Genomic DNA, 17,458 nt, shown 5'->3' on the forward strand with positions numbered 1-17,458 from the left:
GCTTGCATCGCATCTGTATCTCAGCCCATTCTTGAAATACCCATCGTTGCCAGTTTTCGTCTTCGCTATTCTCATCTTATTTCTCACCAATACTCTGAACCATGCGGTGTCACCAATGGAGAAGGGGAATTGCCATCGACCTTGCCAAGGCCAACCCGATGGAGCAAATTAAACCACCATGGCACATTCAAGAGGCGAAAGCCACCAAGAACGATCATTGCGGGCAGAAACGTCATGGGTTACTGATGTCTTATAAGTTACACCAGCACCATGCGTAGACCAAGCCTCATGCTGAAAAGTCCCGACCCGATGTGACCGGTGCTATATTAGACGTTCTAATGCTAATGCGACTTCTTCTCCCAGAACGAACAAATCCTCGGGTCGGCTTCTCACTGACGTGACCAAAGACAACCGTTCCGGTATCGTGAACAGCTCCTCAGAGTTTTTGGCCTCTTGTACGACAATTCCTGCAGGACCTCGAGATATCCGTCGGGGTGTATTCATGCCTAACACTAGGACATAGAAGACGATGAATCACGACCGACATGGCCGGCCAAAGCCCCCGTCCGCTGCGCGAGATCACAGCAAAGTCTTTGGACGAGCGTCCAGGAATTGACCAGCACTGGTTGAACGAAGACGCATGTGGCAATGACATTCCTGAAGATTGTAACATCAAGCTCCAACATGCCATCTTTATACCTTCGAATCATGACGTCCGGACCTCACCTCGTCAGCGCAAGACCCAGCACAGCTCAAGCTCAACCCTACCATATACCTACCGTACTCACCTTTCGAAGGACGACCCCTATCCAATGCTCCGCGATATAAAAGCACAGAGAAGAAGAGCAGCCAGTCCGTCCAAAAACAAGACTGAGTGGTGAGCCACATATTGTGGTGCCCCGGTGTTGGGATGGTATCGCTCATCCACCATGACAAGCTGATCCTTTCTAGGTAAAAGTCGAATCGACAATGTCCTCGACAAGAGTAGCTTATCACGGCGTTTCCGACAGTCAATCACTTTCTTTGTCAGCCATCGCCGCCTGGCATAAATCCTTGGAATATTCCCCGGATGGTCGCAGTTCGGTTGGTAGAACCGTGTGCGCGGGGGAAGATCAGGCATCGCTCCGACGCCCTTGCGAGAAGGCTCGCGTCGCCAGAAATCTCAATACAAGCAGGTGGACAGCTCCAATGCTAACTCCCAAGTGCTTCGCAAAGCGAAGGCTTGAAGTATGTTATCGCAAGTATCACGTATCCCAGAAGGCGCATAGTTCTTGATCAACGTACGCTTTCATTTCATTCCAATCTCATAGCACGCTCTCGCGGCTCTGTCCATCGTCTATAAGCCCACCATCGGCTGCAAAGTCGCCCGTATGCCATGATGTGTATGTATATATATCACCGCTCAATCGCCGTTGCCTCTTCGCACAACACCTTCCATAGTCCGTCCCTAGGTTGATCAAACATTATCGTCGCTTGCCTCAATGCTCCCCGCCCCATCCGCCGTGCGACGCTCAAGTAATGCCAAGAAGAAATAAGGTTGGGTGGTTGGTATGAAAACAAAGAAAAGTTGTCAAAATATGTAAAAAACGTAACGGGGTATTGGTTGAAGTAATTGCCCGAACCCGTCAAAATCGACGGGTTCGTCGTAAATAACGCCCTGACTTTCCCTCTCCGGGGAGCGATACGTCACCACCCAGACATATCGGCCCCGCGGGAACGAGTCTCTCGCTTTTCTCGCCTTCAATTCAGATTGAAATTCTCCGGTTTACATCATCCTGGGCCCGGTCGGTCCTGGTGGGGGTGGCTTGTCATCCTTGCGATTGACGATGCCAACCAACACGCCCACAATCAAACCGATCAGGAGCAGCAATATGGCACAGAGAACTGCGGCGAGGATGGCGAGCTTCTGCTTCTTCTTCTTGCGCGCCTTGGCAACCGGCCCCAGACCGCCCGGGCTGTTACCGTAAGCAGGCATGCCACCCGTCATTGATTGCAAGTACGCCCTCGGCTGCTGTCCATCTTGTCCTTCTGGGTCTGCAATGTGCGGTGCTGCGGGTGCTGGTGCTTGCTGTTGTTGTTGTTGTTGTTGTTGTTGTTGTTGCTGGACTTGCGGCGAAGCTGTGTAAATGCTCTGAGATTGAGCAGGCACCCCACGTTGCTGTCCAACCGCCTGCTGTTGCTGCTGCCCAAGAAGTGCGCTCTCACTCGGGTTTGGCGAAGTTGGGTCCCTCGGCGTACTTGTGCCAGTCGCTCCTGTCCCGGGCCTCGAGGGGTCGTACGGCGGCGGTGGCGGCAGGTTCGGGTTCGCGGCGGACATGCCATCGGGGCTCCACGGGGTCACGGCAGGGGAGTACGGATCGTGCGTCGGGGTCCAGGCCTGTGGTTGTTGTGTGGCGGGCGGGTACTGAGGGTATGCTGTTGTGGGAGCTTGGCGACTGGCAGCCCCGGGCCCTGTCATGGCTGCGGTGTTGTAAGACTGGGAGTAGCGTGCTTGAGGCATGGCGAGCTTGTCGTCTGGGTGGGATGTCGGGGCAGCGGGGCGGTAGGCAGAGTCTTGGGGGTAGGCGGCATTGGCGAGGGAGTCTGATGGGTGGTGATTTTGGCCGCCGGGTGTGTATCCGGAGTCGACGGGATACAGGGCATTGGCGAGGGAGTTTGTGGATTGGCGGTTTTGAGCGCCGCCGCCTGGTGTGTAGGAAGAATCGGCGGGATACATGGCGTTGGAGATGGAGTCTGACTGCTGATGATTGTAGGACATGGTGGGCGAGCTGGGGGTTGGTGATGGTGAGTAAGTGGTATATGAGAGGTAGCTATGAGATGTCGATTCAGAGATTGAGGTCGAGCTTCTGCGCGGAGAGGTCTCTTTGTCCCAGCTTAGATAGTGCTGGGCGAGCCCCGAAGGCTTAGGCGTGGGATCGCGCCAGACGGAGGCTTTCGATGTGTGCACGCGTCGAGGTCCTCCCTCAGTAGCCGGCCTTGAGTCAATGCAATGAGTAGCGTAGTTGATGTACCACAGGAAGCGACCGGAAGTAGGCTCTGATGTATAGTAGAGCAGGTGAGCGATTGGAAGTGTGTAGGAACGCTTCCCCCCTCGGTCGTGTCGCAAATGAGTGAATGAGGTTGAAGGCAGAGGGGAGGAGGAGGTTGAGAAGGAGGGAAAGGTAGCGGTTGAGAATGAGGGACGAGAGAAAGAGGGAAGGAGGCGCAAGGAAGGGGTCACCCGGGCTGCGGCAGCAGCAACGGCAGCGGCAGAGCGAGCCCACACTTCCAGGTTCAGATTGACAGCCCGGGACAGTCCAGTCAGGATGGATGGATGGATGCAACCAGCACCCAAAATGCACCATCAATCAGCCCTTTCCCTCCCAGTCCCGTCCCCTCTAAGGCTAAGGCAGTTCACTGCAACCAAGTGGGCTCTGCTACCTTGCCTTACCACGCTGCTTGGCGGCCTTGCACTTAATTCTCCTCCCGTCCACCATCACCAGCCTGCCGCCCTTCGCCCTTTTCGGCCGTTTCCCCTTCTTTAGACTCTTCAATCATACCCACCACCTCACCTCGCCCTTCTGCAGACTGCAGACTGTCCGCTATGTTATCTGACCACAGCCTCACTGGCGCGCGTAGCAAGGGATATTGTCTGCACTCTGCGAATGGGGGGAGGGGGGAGACGGGTAAGACTACCTTATTTCCCTTTAGAATGGGATCGTGTGTGCTCGAGCTTCCCAGGACGTGGCAGGGCAGGGCAGGGCACCCGGCATTGATTGACTCTTCAACTCCTCAGTGTGGCATGCAACGACGCCGCCGCTTGCGACACGATGGTTGCGTCGAGCCACTAACGGCTACGATCTGTCTACTGCGGTACTGTACGCGACTGCTTCAGCCATCAGCCTGCCGCTGACATCGTCGTTCTTAACGCCTCTTATTCCCGCACCTCGACCTTGCCTCACCTTCCTACTCGAGAAGTCCACCCTCCTCACAGACGAACCAACTGTCTGCCCAGGTCGCAGAGACCGGATGATAGGTGGGCGACAGGTTTCAAGACCACCCGATGACACTGATTGACAGCTTCTGGTTCGGCCGTTTTTTCAAGGTCCAATTATTCAACTATTCCTCCCCCTTTCAATAACGACTTCCCACACGGCAGACTCTTTTTTCTCTCTTCACTTTCGCTCTCGCCTCCCAAAGTCCCAGTTGCTTGCTTCTCCGTCTTATCCAGACGCCGGAGCAGACAGCGGGCCACCCCTGTCAGAAAACCTGCCCCATTTCTATTGCGAAAGGCGATGGCGAACCGGGGGGGGGACCACCGATGCAGGTACCCTTGCAATGGAGGGCCACATCTGCGCCTTGAAAGGGGGTGTCGAGGGGCGGAGGGTGACTGGGGACGGCAGACGGAGTCTAGCGACACTGATTTGACCAAGAAAAAAAGAAGACTCCAACAAGACTGCAAGTCTGGCTCCCGGGGGGACGCCATCCCCCACGCCACGCTACCGACGCCCTTCTTCAAACCACGCGCAGAGAGGGGCTGTGTTCCCACGACCGCGTCCCCTGACGAGAGCGATTACCCAGGCTGGCACGCCGTGCCCGGCAGACCGAAACTGGGCAGCCGAGAAGCGGAAAAGCCAAGAGCGCAGCGCAAAAACCCACGATATCAACAGACTTTGAACAGTGAACACGGAGAGCACGCTGAAGATAAACTACGCCAAGGCATCGGCAACTCAAATTTTCGCCGGTGAAATTGAGAAAAAGCAAACCACCACCTTCCCACCCTTCCGCATCCGTCCTAGCGCCCTCACCATCACCCGCACATCACAACTTCCCCTCGCCTCGGCCTCATTTACAATCTGCAATCTTGGATCGTCAATCTCTATCCGTAAAAAAGCATAAGCCCACGACTCATTCCATCCTCCACCGGTAAGCAAAGCTACACGGCCTCCCCCCTCAATGACCTCACTTCAATCTAGTCTTTCAGCCTCAATCCTGAAAGGATAAATCAAAACTTACTCGCACTCTCGTACTCTCACCGGCCTGACCGGCTCACCTCTTCCGAGTCATCACCAGAGAACGGCACTCGTTCAATGCCAGCGGGCCGGCCACACATCTTCCCCGGTTTCTATCTTTGTCCAAAAAGGAACCCACCAAACGCACATTCCCTGGATGTTCACTTCTTTTTCTTTCCAAATTTCCTCTAAAACAGCGTAAACAACACTCTAAACACGTGTTGTCCACCCCTTCGCTAGCCAACAGCTATCGTCGCATAGAAATTGTGCCTCCAATCAATATGAAATCGACCGCAACGCCCCAATCACCACCAACCAATGCCCCCAAAATACCGCGCACTCAATCCAAACCCACGGCCAAATTCCCTTCCTCGGAGCGCCGAAGCTTCATTTATGGAGCTCGGGTGGCTCCCTGCTCCATCTATATCCTTTTCACTAAAACCGCCGCCCTAACGAGGAAGTTTAGAACAGAAAAGCACAAACCCTTAACCCACCCAACGGAGATTTCAAGGAAGTTCCAGACCTGCTGCTGCACCCATTCATTCTCTCTCCCATGGATCGTCCAGTGGTCGAAGAAATCTAGACGGGGAATCGCCGGCCCTGCGGCGCTAAAACTTTTGTTACCGTCGAGTTGTAAGCGAACCATCCATCCTCCCCAAGCGGAGAAAAGAATCAACCTGAACCCACCACGAGCATGCCATGCCGTTCGTGCCTTTTTCTCCTTGGTTCCGTGAGATTAAAAATCAGAGAGAAATCGCCTCCGGCGGCGATCCCGGACGACGATCCTGTCTGATGGGGAGCCGTGTGGATACCATCCCACCGCTGGGGCCATTTCGTGACCAACATGAACGAACAGCGAGAAAAAATGTCTGATGAGAATGACGTCTGGTCCGAAGTATATCCCTCTGCGCCAACAAACAATGAAAATGGGGACAGTATTGCGTGCATTTTGAGAACAATTCATGACAGCCTCACGGCAAGTTATGGGGAACGAGTCAAAATATTGTCATCAGACCGGATTATGTCTTGATTGATATCAATGGTATCTGCACAGCTCCTCGACTTCTCCAAAAAAGTCTCAACGCCCTCGCTGACTGGCTTCCTACTCGTACACAACGAAGACGCTATGCGTGCTGATATCCTCCTCCTCCTCCTCCACTTCCAAAGCTATAGAGAAATAGAAAAAAGGGCCACACTACTTCTTTTTTAATACAAGATGATCGGGGGGCGCCGGCGTGCCTACATTCCATCCTTTTGCTGCTCGGGTTTCGCAGCTCATCACCTCATTAAGCGTCACTATGTACATTTTTTGGTTTACCCCTCGGCACGCCGTCGACGACCATCATCATACTGAACACCGTCCCCCATCCTCACATGGCGCAAATTCAGCTCCCTTCTGCGGCGACGACACCGGGTGAGGTGCTGTTCGTCGCCGTCATCGTCGTCGGCGTCGTGGTGTTTCCGGGGACGTTGACGAGGAAGTGGACCAGGTCTACCGAATTACCTCCGCCGAGCGTCACATTCAATGCCTGGCTGATGGCGACGCCTCCGTTTGATGTCCGACTGCCTGTGCCTGCCTGCGTGAAGAACCGCTGGAGCACCGTCTGTGCTGTCGTCGCGGCCATCAGGTTCTGCCTCTCGAGAATAAGCAGCACGGCGACTCTCGCGAAGTCAAGAGTCTCTTCCGTGACGCTGAACGTAGGCGTGGGCGACGGCGATGGAGACACAGGTACTGAGGGAACCAGGGGGCCCTGTGCTGATGTTGTCGTCGGTGGCGTGGAAGTTGTCGTTGGCGGCACCGAGGTTGCCGGCGGAATTGTAGGCATCGTGACTGGAGCCGTCGAGCTCGAGCTAATTGTCGTCGGCGTGGGCATCATAGGGATGGTAGCCCACATGGTCGAGCTGGAGGCGTGGATCGTCGTGACGCGGAATGGGCCTGAGAGGGTCGTGAACCCGCCAACAATGTCGCCAGAGGGACCAATAACGGCACCAGTCTCGATAAAGTTGAAGGTAATCGTCGTCGCCTGCCCAGGAAGCAGCGTGATGATTTGGATGGGTATGTTGTCAGCGTTGACGCCCACGTTGGCAACCACCTCTTGCGAGTTGGTGGTGCCTTGGCGAGTTGAGCGCCCATCAAAGGTAACAAGCGAGTTTTGCGCAATGCAAGAGAGGCTCTCCGTGTTGAACTTTGCCAGAATGTCGGTTCCGTCCAAGGTGACGGTGAAATTGGTCTGAGCCTGCTGAAGGAGGCGGGGTATCGCCTGGCCGAGGGTGACATTATTGAAATTAGATGAGGTGCCGGTGATAGTGGTCGTGGTGCATCCGGTTGCGCCGGCCACAGAACAAGTCTGACCGGTAAATCCATTCGTGCAAATGCATGAGCAGACATTCTGCGAAATGACATTCGTACCGCCGTTCTCACACTTGAGCTGGTTCTGGCATTGACCCAGAGCCGGCTCAGTAGTGGGAGTGCTGCCTGTCCTGTTCTTCCGAAAGACGAAGAACTCGAGAGGAACGATGATGGCAGCGGCGATGATACCCAAAACGATGACAACAATCAAAATAAAGGCCCAGAGTGGTAGGCCGCAACACCTTCTCTTACGTTTGACAGAGCCCTCATCGCTGTTGGACTCTAACCTTGCCAAGGGAGATGATCTGGCTGCCATGGCGCGTGTCATGGGTTGCACTGGCGTACCGCCACGGCTTCCTGGTGCAAGAGGCCATGATCCTTGAGAGTTACGCCTGAACCAGCTGCCGCGCTGGGGAGGATTAGGAGTTGTTGCTGGAGGAGGAAACGCAGCCAACATGTCAGAGAGTCCTGACTGATGTTTTTCAGCAGCTAGATGACGACGTTAGCGGATGACTACGGGCAAAAGACTTCATTTCACTCACCTGACATGTTTGCCATTTGGTGCTCCCCCTCGCGCCCAAACGCTTTCTCATCCGGCCATTCTCCGTCCATGTCAAATCTGCTTGCAGGCCGGCGTCCTCGGTCAATAAGCGCGGCTAAGCGAGTTGCGCGTTTGATCAAGTCTGGCAAACTGGTCATACTGCCTCTGGACTCCATCTCTCTGACAGAGTTCATGTCTAGGCCCAACTTTGGCGGGCGACGAATCGCCGATAGGCGGTTGTACGGCCGTGGCTCGGGTGTGACTTTTCTCATTTCCTCGGGGTTTGTTGAACTGGCAGCAGCAAACGCTCCAAGCATGGCATCAGCTGTTACTGAAGGCGTGGTTGCCGTAGCTGCCATCGTGGGCACCGTTCCTGAGGAACTAGACCCTTCAAGATAGCCTGTGCCGTTGTCGAAGGGGCTGTGCGGGAGCTGGTTCTGGAGAGGTGATGGTGTTGGTCTGAATGCTTCCTGCGGTAACGGGTCGCCGCCGCTCGGAGCTCGGTTCATGACGATTGATGGTTTTTGCATCTTACCAACACTCGCGCTCCTGACGAGCTTGCTTTCATCACCTTCGCCATACTGTGCCGTGCTTGCTCTGCTGTTGTCCTCGTCTTCCTCCGTGGAGTACGCATCATCCTCGTAAAATTCATCGGGGTATCCTGGGCTGAATCCTGGCGATTGACTGCCCCAACTCTCTGGCATAGCGGCGCTAGAAGCAAATGAGGTATGCGACCTCGACCTTGGGCTCTCTTCGGGAATCGGAGAAACAAATGAAGCATTGGAATAGAAGGACGAATCACCTCGTCGAGACGACGGAGGAGGTCCGAGGGTGACGCTCCGTCTCGGCAGAGCGGCGGGAGGAGGTGGCGGGATCGGAGCGGGAGGAATGGTCGATGGCAATGGGAAATCCGGAATCGATCCTACGGAAGACATTGACGACTGCGTATGTCTCGATGACGGGGTGAGTGGTGCGGACGAGGGATCTTGGCTCAGCGTCGATTCTCGTCCGATCTGGGGGGTGTACTGAAATACGGGAGTGTGTTCTTGCACTCGGGAGCTGTCCAGAATCGAAGGGACCCTACTTGGGCGAGGTGGGCGTTGCGGTGGTGGTCCCCTTCCTGGGGGAGGTCGGTACGGCTCGGCTTCGGGGGATGGGGACGGGATGGGTCCGGGCAGCGGCCATTGGGGGATTTGCGTAGGCCGCGAGATGGCCATGCCGATGCCGCCATCTTTGTTCTGTAGCGCGGCCGGAGGTAATGGTCTCGGGATTCGTGACGGTGCGGGATCGGGGTTCTGGCGGCTCGGTGGTGGTGAGACATCCGTGGGGCTGTCCAAGTCCTCTTCCATTATCGGGAATCGTGTTGCGGACGGCGGTGCGTACTGGTCCCTCGGAAATCCGGCTTGAGCCCGCTCTCGCGCCCGCTTGACGGATCCTGCGATAGGTGGTCGATCCATATCTCTTCCATATTGGGGTTGACTCATTTAGTACTCGTGAATTCGGTCCAGCGACATCAGAGTCTCCTTTTCCTGCCTCTCTGCTTTTTCTTTTCCGTTTCAAGGTGCCTGCGCGTCCAGACACGACAATTAAACCATTCGCCCTGCGGTATCACCTGAGTGCAGATTCTACGACAGTGATTGCTGCGGGTCTCCGATAGTTTGCTGATGCGGCGGCGCTTTCGAAATTGCCCGACGACGAGTGGCTCGTATAAGCTCGAATGACAGCGTGGTTTGCTGTAGGTGCTCGACGCAGCTTCGCGGACAGAAACGACTGGCGGGTGGGTATATCAAACGAAGGTCGCTCAACTCTATTGCGAGGCGGTGTAACTGCGCGAGATTGAAAACAGGAACCAGGCCTATTAAAACGAGAATCGAAGTCTAGACGATGGCGAAATGCGATCGGAGGGGTGGCGAATGAAGAAAGGAAAGGCGGCGAAGAAGGAATGAACTGCGTCCGCGGGTGCGGCAGCAGGGAAAGAGAATGCTAGATGAATTAATTAGGGTAGTAGAGAATGAAAAAAGAGGCTCCGACGATCTATCGTGGGAAAGTCCAGGTCAGCACTGGAGAGTGTGAAGGGTTTGAGAGACAGAACAGAACAGAAAGAAGAGGCGAGGAGTGAGGCAAGGCAGGCAAGAAAGGCAGCATGTACTGTCTGTCTGCACAACGCCGCGTGAGAGACTCTGCCACTCTTGCCCAGGTGCAGAAGCAGGAGGTTCCCGGCGGTTCGGGAGGGTCGCTTCAGGTCGGCCACACCCCCCAAAGCAGGGAATACCTGAACAGCCGGGCCACGGGTAGGGGGAGTCCCAAAGGGGATCACGTACAGTTGGTGTTTCGAGACTTTGCTGTTGTCCAACGTGATTCGCCCGCCTGGGAGAATTTGTCGTAGTTGTCGTTGCTCTGAACAGCGATGCTGGACGGCGACAGTCGACAACAGACACAGGATGATGGATGGCTGGAAGATGATGGCATCGACGTCTGAAGCGCGTGCAGGAGTGCTGGCTACGATGGTCGGCGAAGCGGCACGACGTGAGTGTCTGTTTGCACGACTTGACAAGAGAAATCAGGTGGGTGAGACGGGCGCGGATGGGTGCACGACACACACTGGGTCTTGCGGTGCTGGCGAGAGGGACTGAGAGTGTTTCAGACGGGCGGAACGGGCAGGGTGTGTCCGGCGTCGGGGAGGCAGCACCTCTCTGGGGGAACCTTGTGACTGACGTCTGAAGATTTGAAGATCAAGAGACAATCAGGCGAAGAAGAAGGCCCGTGGTGGATTCGATGGGTGATATGATGTGCGAACTGACAGGTGAGGCCGCGTGGGGAGGTCGATGGATTGTTTGGAACCCGTAGAGAACAAAATGAGAGAGCCCGAGGCAGCGGCAGCAAATGACAATGACGCGGGATCGAGTTGTTTCCTCTTCTCCTGTCCGAGACGGAGGGATGGCAGTTGGGTTAAGAGAAGGGTCGGCTTTGTCTTCAAGACAAGGCGGTAGCGGTTTATTTTTTGCTGAAATTCCCGAGCTGGCAGCGGGAGAAGCAAGCAAAGGCCAAGAGGTATCGACCGAGGACGACTGAACGGTAAGAAAAAGAAAGTCGAGAAGTAAAAAAAGCTGGGTTCCGGTGTGTGTGAGTGCGTGTGCGTAGGGTGTCCCGGGTCTGTGGGTGTTGTGCGAGAGTGGTATCCGTAGGCGACGACGACACACGGAGATGGGCTATCGGGGATCTGTCGAGGGACTTGGACAGGGCGATCTCACAGTGTTACAGCAACGACAGGTGGGATGTTGGTCGACTCGACGACTGTGCGGACGGGACGACGAGGAGTGTCGTTGGTTGTCTGTCGTTCGTGCTCGTTCGCTCGCAAGCGGCGGCGTGCAAATGTCGAGGAGGGACGGGGAGGTGGCAGAAGAAGACGGGACAGGACTCGACGGGGAGAGGTCGAAAGGAGGAGTCGAGACGGGACAAGAGGGGATGAGAGGGATCCCCCGGAGTCAAAAAGAGGAAGGGCTGGCCAGGTGCCAGAGCCAGAAGAGGCTTGGAGGGTTCGGGGGGCTCTGGATTGGATCGAATGGGTCTATCAACGACGGGGGTGCGCTTCAATATTGGGGTGTGGTCTGGCCTGAGTGACAGCCCATTTGTCCGTTGATGGCGAGCAGGACAAGCACACAGCTCCACCGGGGGTAATCAGGGGTGTGTAGTTTTGGAGTCAGTCTTGTCCTTTTTGCAGTGCTCCTGTCAGTCTATCTGTACACAGGCAGGTGCGAGGAAAAGAATGATACGCCGAGACTTCAAGATGCGCTGCTATCTAAAATCGAGATACGGGTACGTGCCCGTGGCCTGGGACGGGATTGCGCAAACGACAACCTCAACTCAATCAAAGAATGGAGCTGCAACAGGGAAATGAAAGACCTGGCCGGTGGTGGGGGGAGGGGTGTTGGTCATGTCACCAACGAGACGGTTCCCTAGAGAGAGTCACGTCAAGATCCAACAAGAGCGCAAACGCATAGGCCGTTGAGAAGTCTCAGTCATCATATCATCTCTATCTACGAATGCCTAGACTCTGTCTGGCAATGGCAAGTGTGAGGCGTCGTTCAATTCAATAGTCAGGCACGCTTTTTGCAGGGCACTTGGCAATATGGAGGCGGCTATTTCGAAAGGAGGAAGAGCATGTGTGACGGGTTGCCCCTGGCTGCAATTGCAATTGCGCCTGCTCTCGCTGCAATTTTTAGGAGGTCGAGCACCCAAAGTGGCAGATGGAAGGAAAGCACGGCTCACCAAGGGGACTGTGGCTTCCATTGGCTGCACTTCGCGTGCCAGGGGGCAGGGGGCGCTCCTTCTTAGCTCCAACGCTTCAACGCTCCTGCCCCGCCTGGGGGGTCACTCTCCGTCACGCCCCTGTCTCCCAGAGTCTCGAGGTGGGGCCAGAGAGAGCACGGCGGGCCAATGACGAGCTCAAAATGTTTAAGCGGAAACACTAGCGCAGGCACACACCTTCGCGACCCCTTCAACCCCTGCACTTGCGGTCCAGATGGCCCGATCTGGGGGGGTCTTGTCTGCTCCACTGATTGCTGACGGGACTTGGGTGAGGGTCTGCGATGATTCTACTCAACCGCGTCCAACAGAGCAAGGAGGAGTCGCCGACAACGACACCATTTGGCAAAATACCCACCGGTTGCAAAGACCAGGAGCAAAGACGCGACAGGGGATTCGCCCGGATAAGAAACCTCCCCGGCGTCCGCTTCCCACCATTCAACCCATCTGCTACGAGCTTCCGTACGGATGATTCTCTTCCTGCAAGCAAGCTGCGGCATGCCCAGAACCGAAGCCACCAGGAAGTCAGACTGGCAGAGCATCCGTACAGCCTGAAGTCTTGGATGCCCTCCTCGCCTGCCGTCGTCGCGTCTTAGGTTTTCTCTTCTCTGCGCTTGCTTAGCGTTCTCTGCACCTGTCAGAGCTGCCGGAGGTGTGTTGGTGTGCAGCGGCAAAAAGAAAGGAAATGCCAGTCTGCAACAACCCAATTTTGGAAAGAGACCAAGAGGAAAAAGGCAAAAGAAAACCATCAGCCAAACTGCGACACCCAAGTTGCCATCACCACCGCGCGGGCTTCCCCAGACTCAGACATTGACCGCACCGTTCATCCTGGATGTCTCTGATCCGTCCGTTGAAGGGACCATGAGAGGCGGCCACAGCAGCCAACCAGCCATGCGGCCCGCCAACCAACACCGGCCGTCCATTGCGTAACGACGACGGCCACTTACAACAGTAACGGAAACAACACCTCACACCAGCACGCACCACCGCAGCAATCCCGACCTCTGCTGTGCCGAATGGCGCCTTCCACGTCAAGACGGGACGAATTGAAACGTCTCGTTCCTTGAGCTGATGTCTGCCACAAAAAAATGAGAGGAAAATACCCCGAAGACATATGCCCCCGTCCCTCTCCCGCCTTCAAACTCGACACGCCAGTCGGCAAGCCTCCGAGGCATTTGATCAACACCGCCCTCAGTTGCAGATAGAGACTGCTGTCTAATTCGCGAGTCTTGGTCGACAATTGGCTGCACGATGCAGGCTCGCCGCGCAATACGATGGCCCGCCAATACGAATATCACCGTCCGGATCCAAGCGAGCGCAAGAGGCGGAAGAATGGGAATTCATTGCTGCATCTCGCCCTGCCATTGTGACTCGTCGCCTCGGATCCCTTCAACCCCAGCGGCAGAACGCTGATCGGCATTACCTTAAAGGCATTTGAGCGGGGGTCTGCCTGCGGTGTGCAGAATCCAGAGTTCCTGTAATCATCCCTCCTGCAGGAACACCATGGAAAACCAGGAACACCTCGACGCGCACCAGTCACTTTGCGACATCTCTGCGCGTCCGTTCAGGGTGCCCAATGTTGCGCTTCCTCCTTGGCCCGAGATGCACAGCAAACTGACGGCCTTGCTCATCACCTGCATTCTTTAACGCAAGCCGGACAAATCGAGATAGCCCTCGTCACTGGGCCGCTCCACCCAACCAGCAACAAGCCCCAAGACGGGCGCAAGCCGTGAGGGGGCACAGCGGGTTGGCAGGCCACGCGGGAACCGCTACCAACAAGGTGCCCACCGTCCACCACCACCACCACCTACTTCCTACATACATCCACCGTCAACTGTACACCGCAGAAGCGGCGGATGCGTTTGCAGATGCGCCTTTTTATTCTGCAGACTGCACGCCGAGTTCTAGACGCGTTTCAGCTGCCAGACGCATGCTGCACGCATGGAACAGGGCCAAAGGAGCCACACCCTCTTCAGAAGGCGTCCCGCTACTTCGGCCTCTATATCCGTCACAATTGGCTGTGTCAGGCGCAACTCCTGCAAGAATGCTCCCTGTCACGTGGTCCCTTTTCTTGACTTTCAACAACGACAGTTGTTGAATCGGTGGCTCGCTCGACAATCTGATGGTACAAAGACGCCCTTGGGTAGATCCGTCGATGCCACCGTAGATTGGCCAATTTTCAGCTGGAAGCTCTGACAACTCCATGATCTCCCCTCGAATCCCTCGTGCAATCAATGGCCCTCGGGCTGTTGCTTGATACTGAGGTAAGGCTCCCGCTGCATGGGCAAAGCTTCAGTCTGCTCAGGATGGCATTGTCCAGACAAATCGCTCAGCATGGACTGAGCTCAAGGGTCCATGCCCTGTCCCAGAAGCCACCGCAGCTTCGTCCACTCGACAAATTTTTGCTTTGCATAACCGCAGCAGCAGACAAAACTCAATGACACGAATGACTGTTCTTCGCCTTCTCGTCTCCGCACAATTTGTATTGCCGTCTTCGCCATCCACACGTGGACCTTGGGACGAAACGAAACAATGCGCCGACGGCTACGCGGGTCTGCCGTCTTCCAGAGCAACAAATCTTGAGCCTGCATTCGCCCGGTTTGCAGGCCAAGGTGATCCGTTCACCGATTTTGACCTGATCCTCGGTCGTGTTTATCTGCCCACGGCACGTCATCTCCGAGCCAAAGTGTCAGGGACGAACTACGGCTTGGTTAGTACTACCAAGTACAAGCTATCTGCTGTGTCAATATTGAAGGCGTGCCGCGGCGCCATATGAGGATTTGACTTTGGCGGTTCATTCTAAGCTAATTTGCGAGCTCTGCTCTCATTGGCAACGCGCTAGCTCCCGCAGACTCTCATCAACGTCAAACCCTCGGCCCCACGGCGCCATCTAGTCTCCGGTGTGGAGGCGTTCACCAAATTTTGGGTCTGGATATCGTGGTGGACAAGCATCATCTATCCGTGACGCAACACACAGATCCCAAGAACTGCTCCGCCTGCCAATCCAATGACTGGCGTGCCTAGGATTGTGACGACAAGGCCCGATTATCTGGGCAACTAGAACACTCAAAGTCGATCATGTTTGCTGTTTCCTTAATTTAGGAGAACCCTTCATTTGACGTAAGGACATTCGCGAAGCCTTGTGCGACGAACATCTATTCCGGTTTCCGGACTAGTGGGCGACCAGGGCATCCACTTTCCGGCCCGAGATATCGTCAACATCCTCGCCGAACATTCCGGCGGGGTGTCGATCTTGCCAAAGGATTAAGGTACCGGGAGTGGGCTGAAAGTCTGAATATCCAATTGGCTTAAGTTGACTTTGAGCGCAGGTGATCAATTCCAACCACAAAGTCTATCAAAGAAGGTGTCGTGGGCGTCTTGAAAAGCTATTACTTGTGTCTGCCAACACGCCGCGTGTAAATCGCAATATTCAGACGCTCTTGATGCGAAACAGTGTACCACTGCAATGAAGGGGTCGTGAAGATCAACCTTCTTGGCGTATGACCTTCCGCATACGACATGCTCGGAAATTGCCTTTGAAAGGGCTTGTTTAAGTCCTTCCCTCCGTGGGGCTTGCTGTTGAGCTTTATACAACAAGGCAGTCCTTGCACATGTCCGAGAAATATAGTGGAAGAATGCGTACAGCAAATTCACGCAGCTTCAGATTGATACTTTGGAGATGAGCTGGCAAACTATTGTCAATTGACTATCTTTTCTCTATTCGCCGAGAAGACATTTTCAGCGCGGATTTCGACTAGGTTTTATTGGCAATTGGCTTTCCATTTGTCCTGATCTTTCAGTCAAGACATTCCTGTGCGACACTTTGAAGTGGTATGTCCATGACTTGTTCGATCCGACGCTTCGACTCATAGAAACCGCATAGGCTGCTACCTGTCCTTGAAGTTACCTTGTGTTGAGAACTTTCTATATTTTGTTTGGTCGAAGTCCTCACAGCATACCAGCCAGCGTTGAGGATGATACAGTATCGCCGCTTGAGGACGGCCCGGAAGTGTCCGGATATGACATCAAACACATAGGTTGGTTAAGTCGAGATCACGAATACGGTCACTAGACCTCGACCGCCTATGCCACCGCCCTGAGTATATATGCACCAAGTGGTGCCGTGATAGGGGTTGGAGGGAGACGCGAAATCTACGGCCTCCTTCGAATATCGAGAGACTCATGTCAAGTATGTCGTCGAGGACAACAGCCGTGGAATAGCGGCAGGGACTCAATCTTGCGCGACACGACAATCACAAGAGCACAGCCGCTCCGTCTGTAAGACCTTGACTACGCCAGCTCGGACGCTCACGCTTGGTTGAAGCATCAACAGACGACCACGGACTTAGGCCACGCAGGCAACCTGGCTTGAAAGTCTGGGGATGTTTGACGATGCTTGATTCGTCCGCCCGGCTTATCAGACTTCTCTGAACAACTATCTTGGCGTCTAGGTTTTGCTTTGGCAAAAGGTTGACGTGAACTCTGGGGTGCAGAAGGTTCGGCCGGTGCTTGGGATACCAAAGTAGCGGAAGCTTCGTGGAAGGTATCGTCACTATCAATCCTCAGATGCTATACTCTGCCTGCAGAGTCTAGGTTCTGCGGAAGAAGCGTTGGCGGTCATGTCCGGACGAGGCGAGGACGTCGGACCGAGTCAGTTGCGGGAGCAAACTGTGATTGGAATTTATTGTGTGTCAGAACTATGACGGGGTGCGAACGGGTCTTCTCGACGAGGCGATATGGCAGATGAAAGTGGCGAAATGAGAGTTGCCAGCTCTAGGCTCGCCGCGACCGTTGCCTTTTGTGCGGTTCATTGTCTTTTGCGCGGTTCATTGCGTTTGCTACTCGATGCTGTCTACATATCTGGGTTACTTCCGCCGGGCGGCATAAGTTTCCATCTGGTAAAGACATCCGTGAAAGCTGAGTACCCACGGGCAGAAAAGAGTGCTAGATACAAGTATATCGCCTCTTCCTGGACAATATGTCTGATACCTAGGTCTAGAGAAAGGAGAACGACGCCATCGCAGAGTTTATTTCGTCAACAACAGGACATGAAATTCAGTGTAGAAAGCTAGGTTAGTGATTTCTGCCTGACAGCTCCAAAGTCAGCCGACTCCTACCACACCTTGGCCTTTGTCGCTTTATTTTGATGGAAGTTGGCATTGCCTCCGTCTTGACCAAGGCTGCTGGCAGTTGAGCGCCTTCATCGCCACATTACCGAGGGCACAGCTCCCCGTATCTCAGCCACGTCCCACCAGCATAACCGCCACAAAA

General features: G+C 54.9%; 2 protein-coding genes across 2 annotated transcripts; both read right to left on the reverse strand.

Moving 5' to 3' along the window:
• Positions 1-1,765: 1,765 nt before the first annotated feature.
• CGGC5_v010965 (uncharacterized protein) lies at positions 1,766-2,758 on the reverse strand (the record flags this gene model as incomplete). The annotated part of the gene is made up of 1 exon (XM_066152442.1): positions 1,766-2,758. The coding sequence occupies one exon, from the start codon at positions 2,756-2,758 to the stop codon at positions 1,766-1,768; it is 993 nt and encodes a 330-aa protein (XP_066008193.1).
• A 3,618-nt stretch (positions 2,759-6,376) lies between these two features.
• Positions 6,377-9,339, reverse strand: CGGC5_v010966 (uncharacterized protein; the record flags this gene model as incomplete). Its single annotated transcript, XM_066152443.1, has 2 exons — positions 6,377-7,830; positions 7,884-9,339. 2 exons carry the CDS (start codon positions 9,337-9,339, stop codon positions 6,377-6,379), a joined length of 2,910 nt encoding a protein of 969 aa, XP_066008272.1.
• Between the last annotated feature and the right edge of the window lie 8,119 nt (positions 9,340-17,458).

The sequence above is a fragment of the Colletotrichum fructicola genome (genome assembly GCF_000319635.2).
Source record: "Colletotrichum fructicola Nara gc5 chromosome Unknown KSG_Nara_v1_contig06, whole genome shotgun sequence".
NCBI classification, from domain to species: Eukaryota; Fungi; Ascomycota; class Sordariomycetes; order Glomerellales; family Glomerellaceae; genus Colletotrichum; species Colletotrichum fructicola.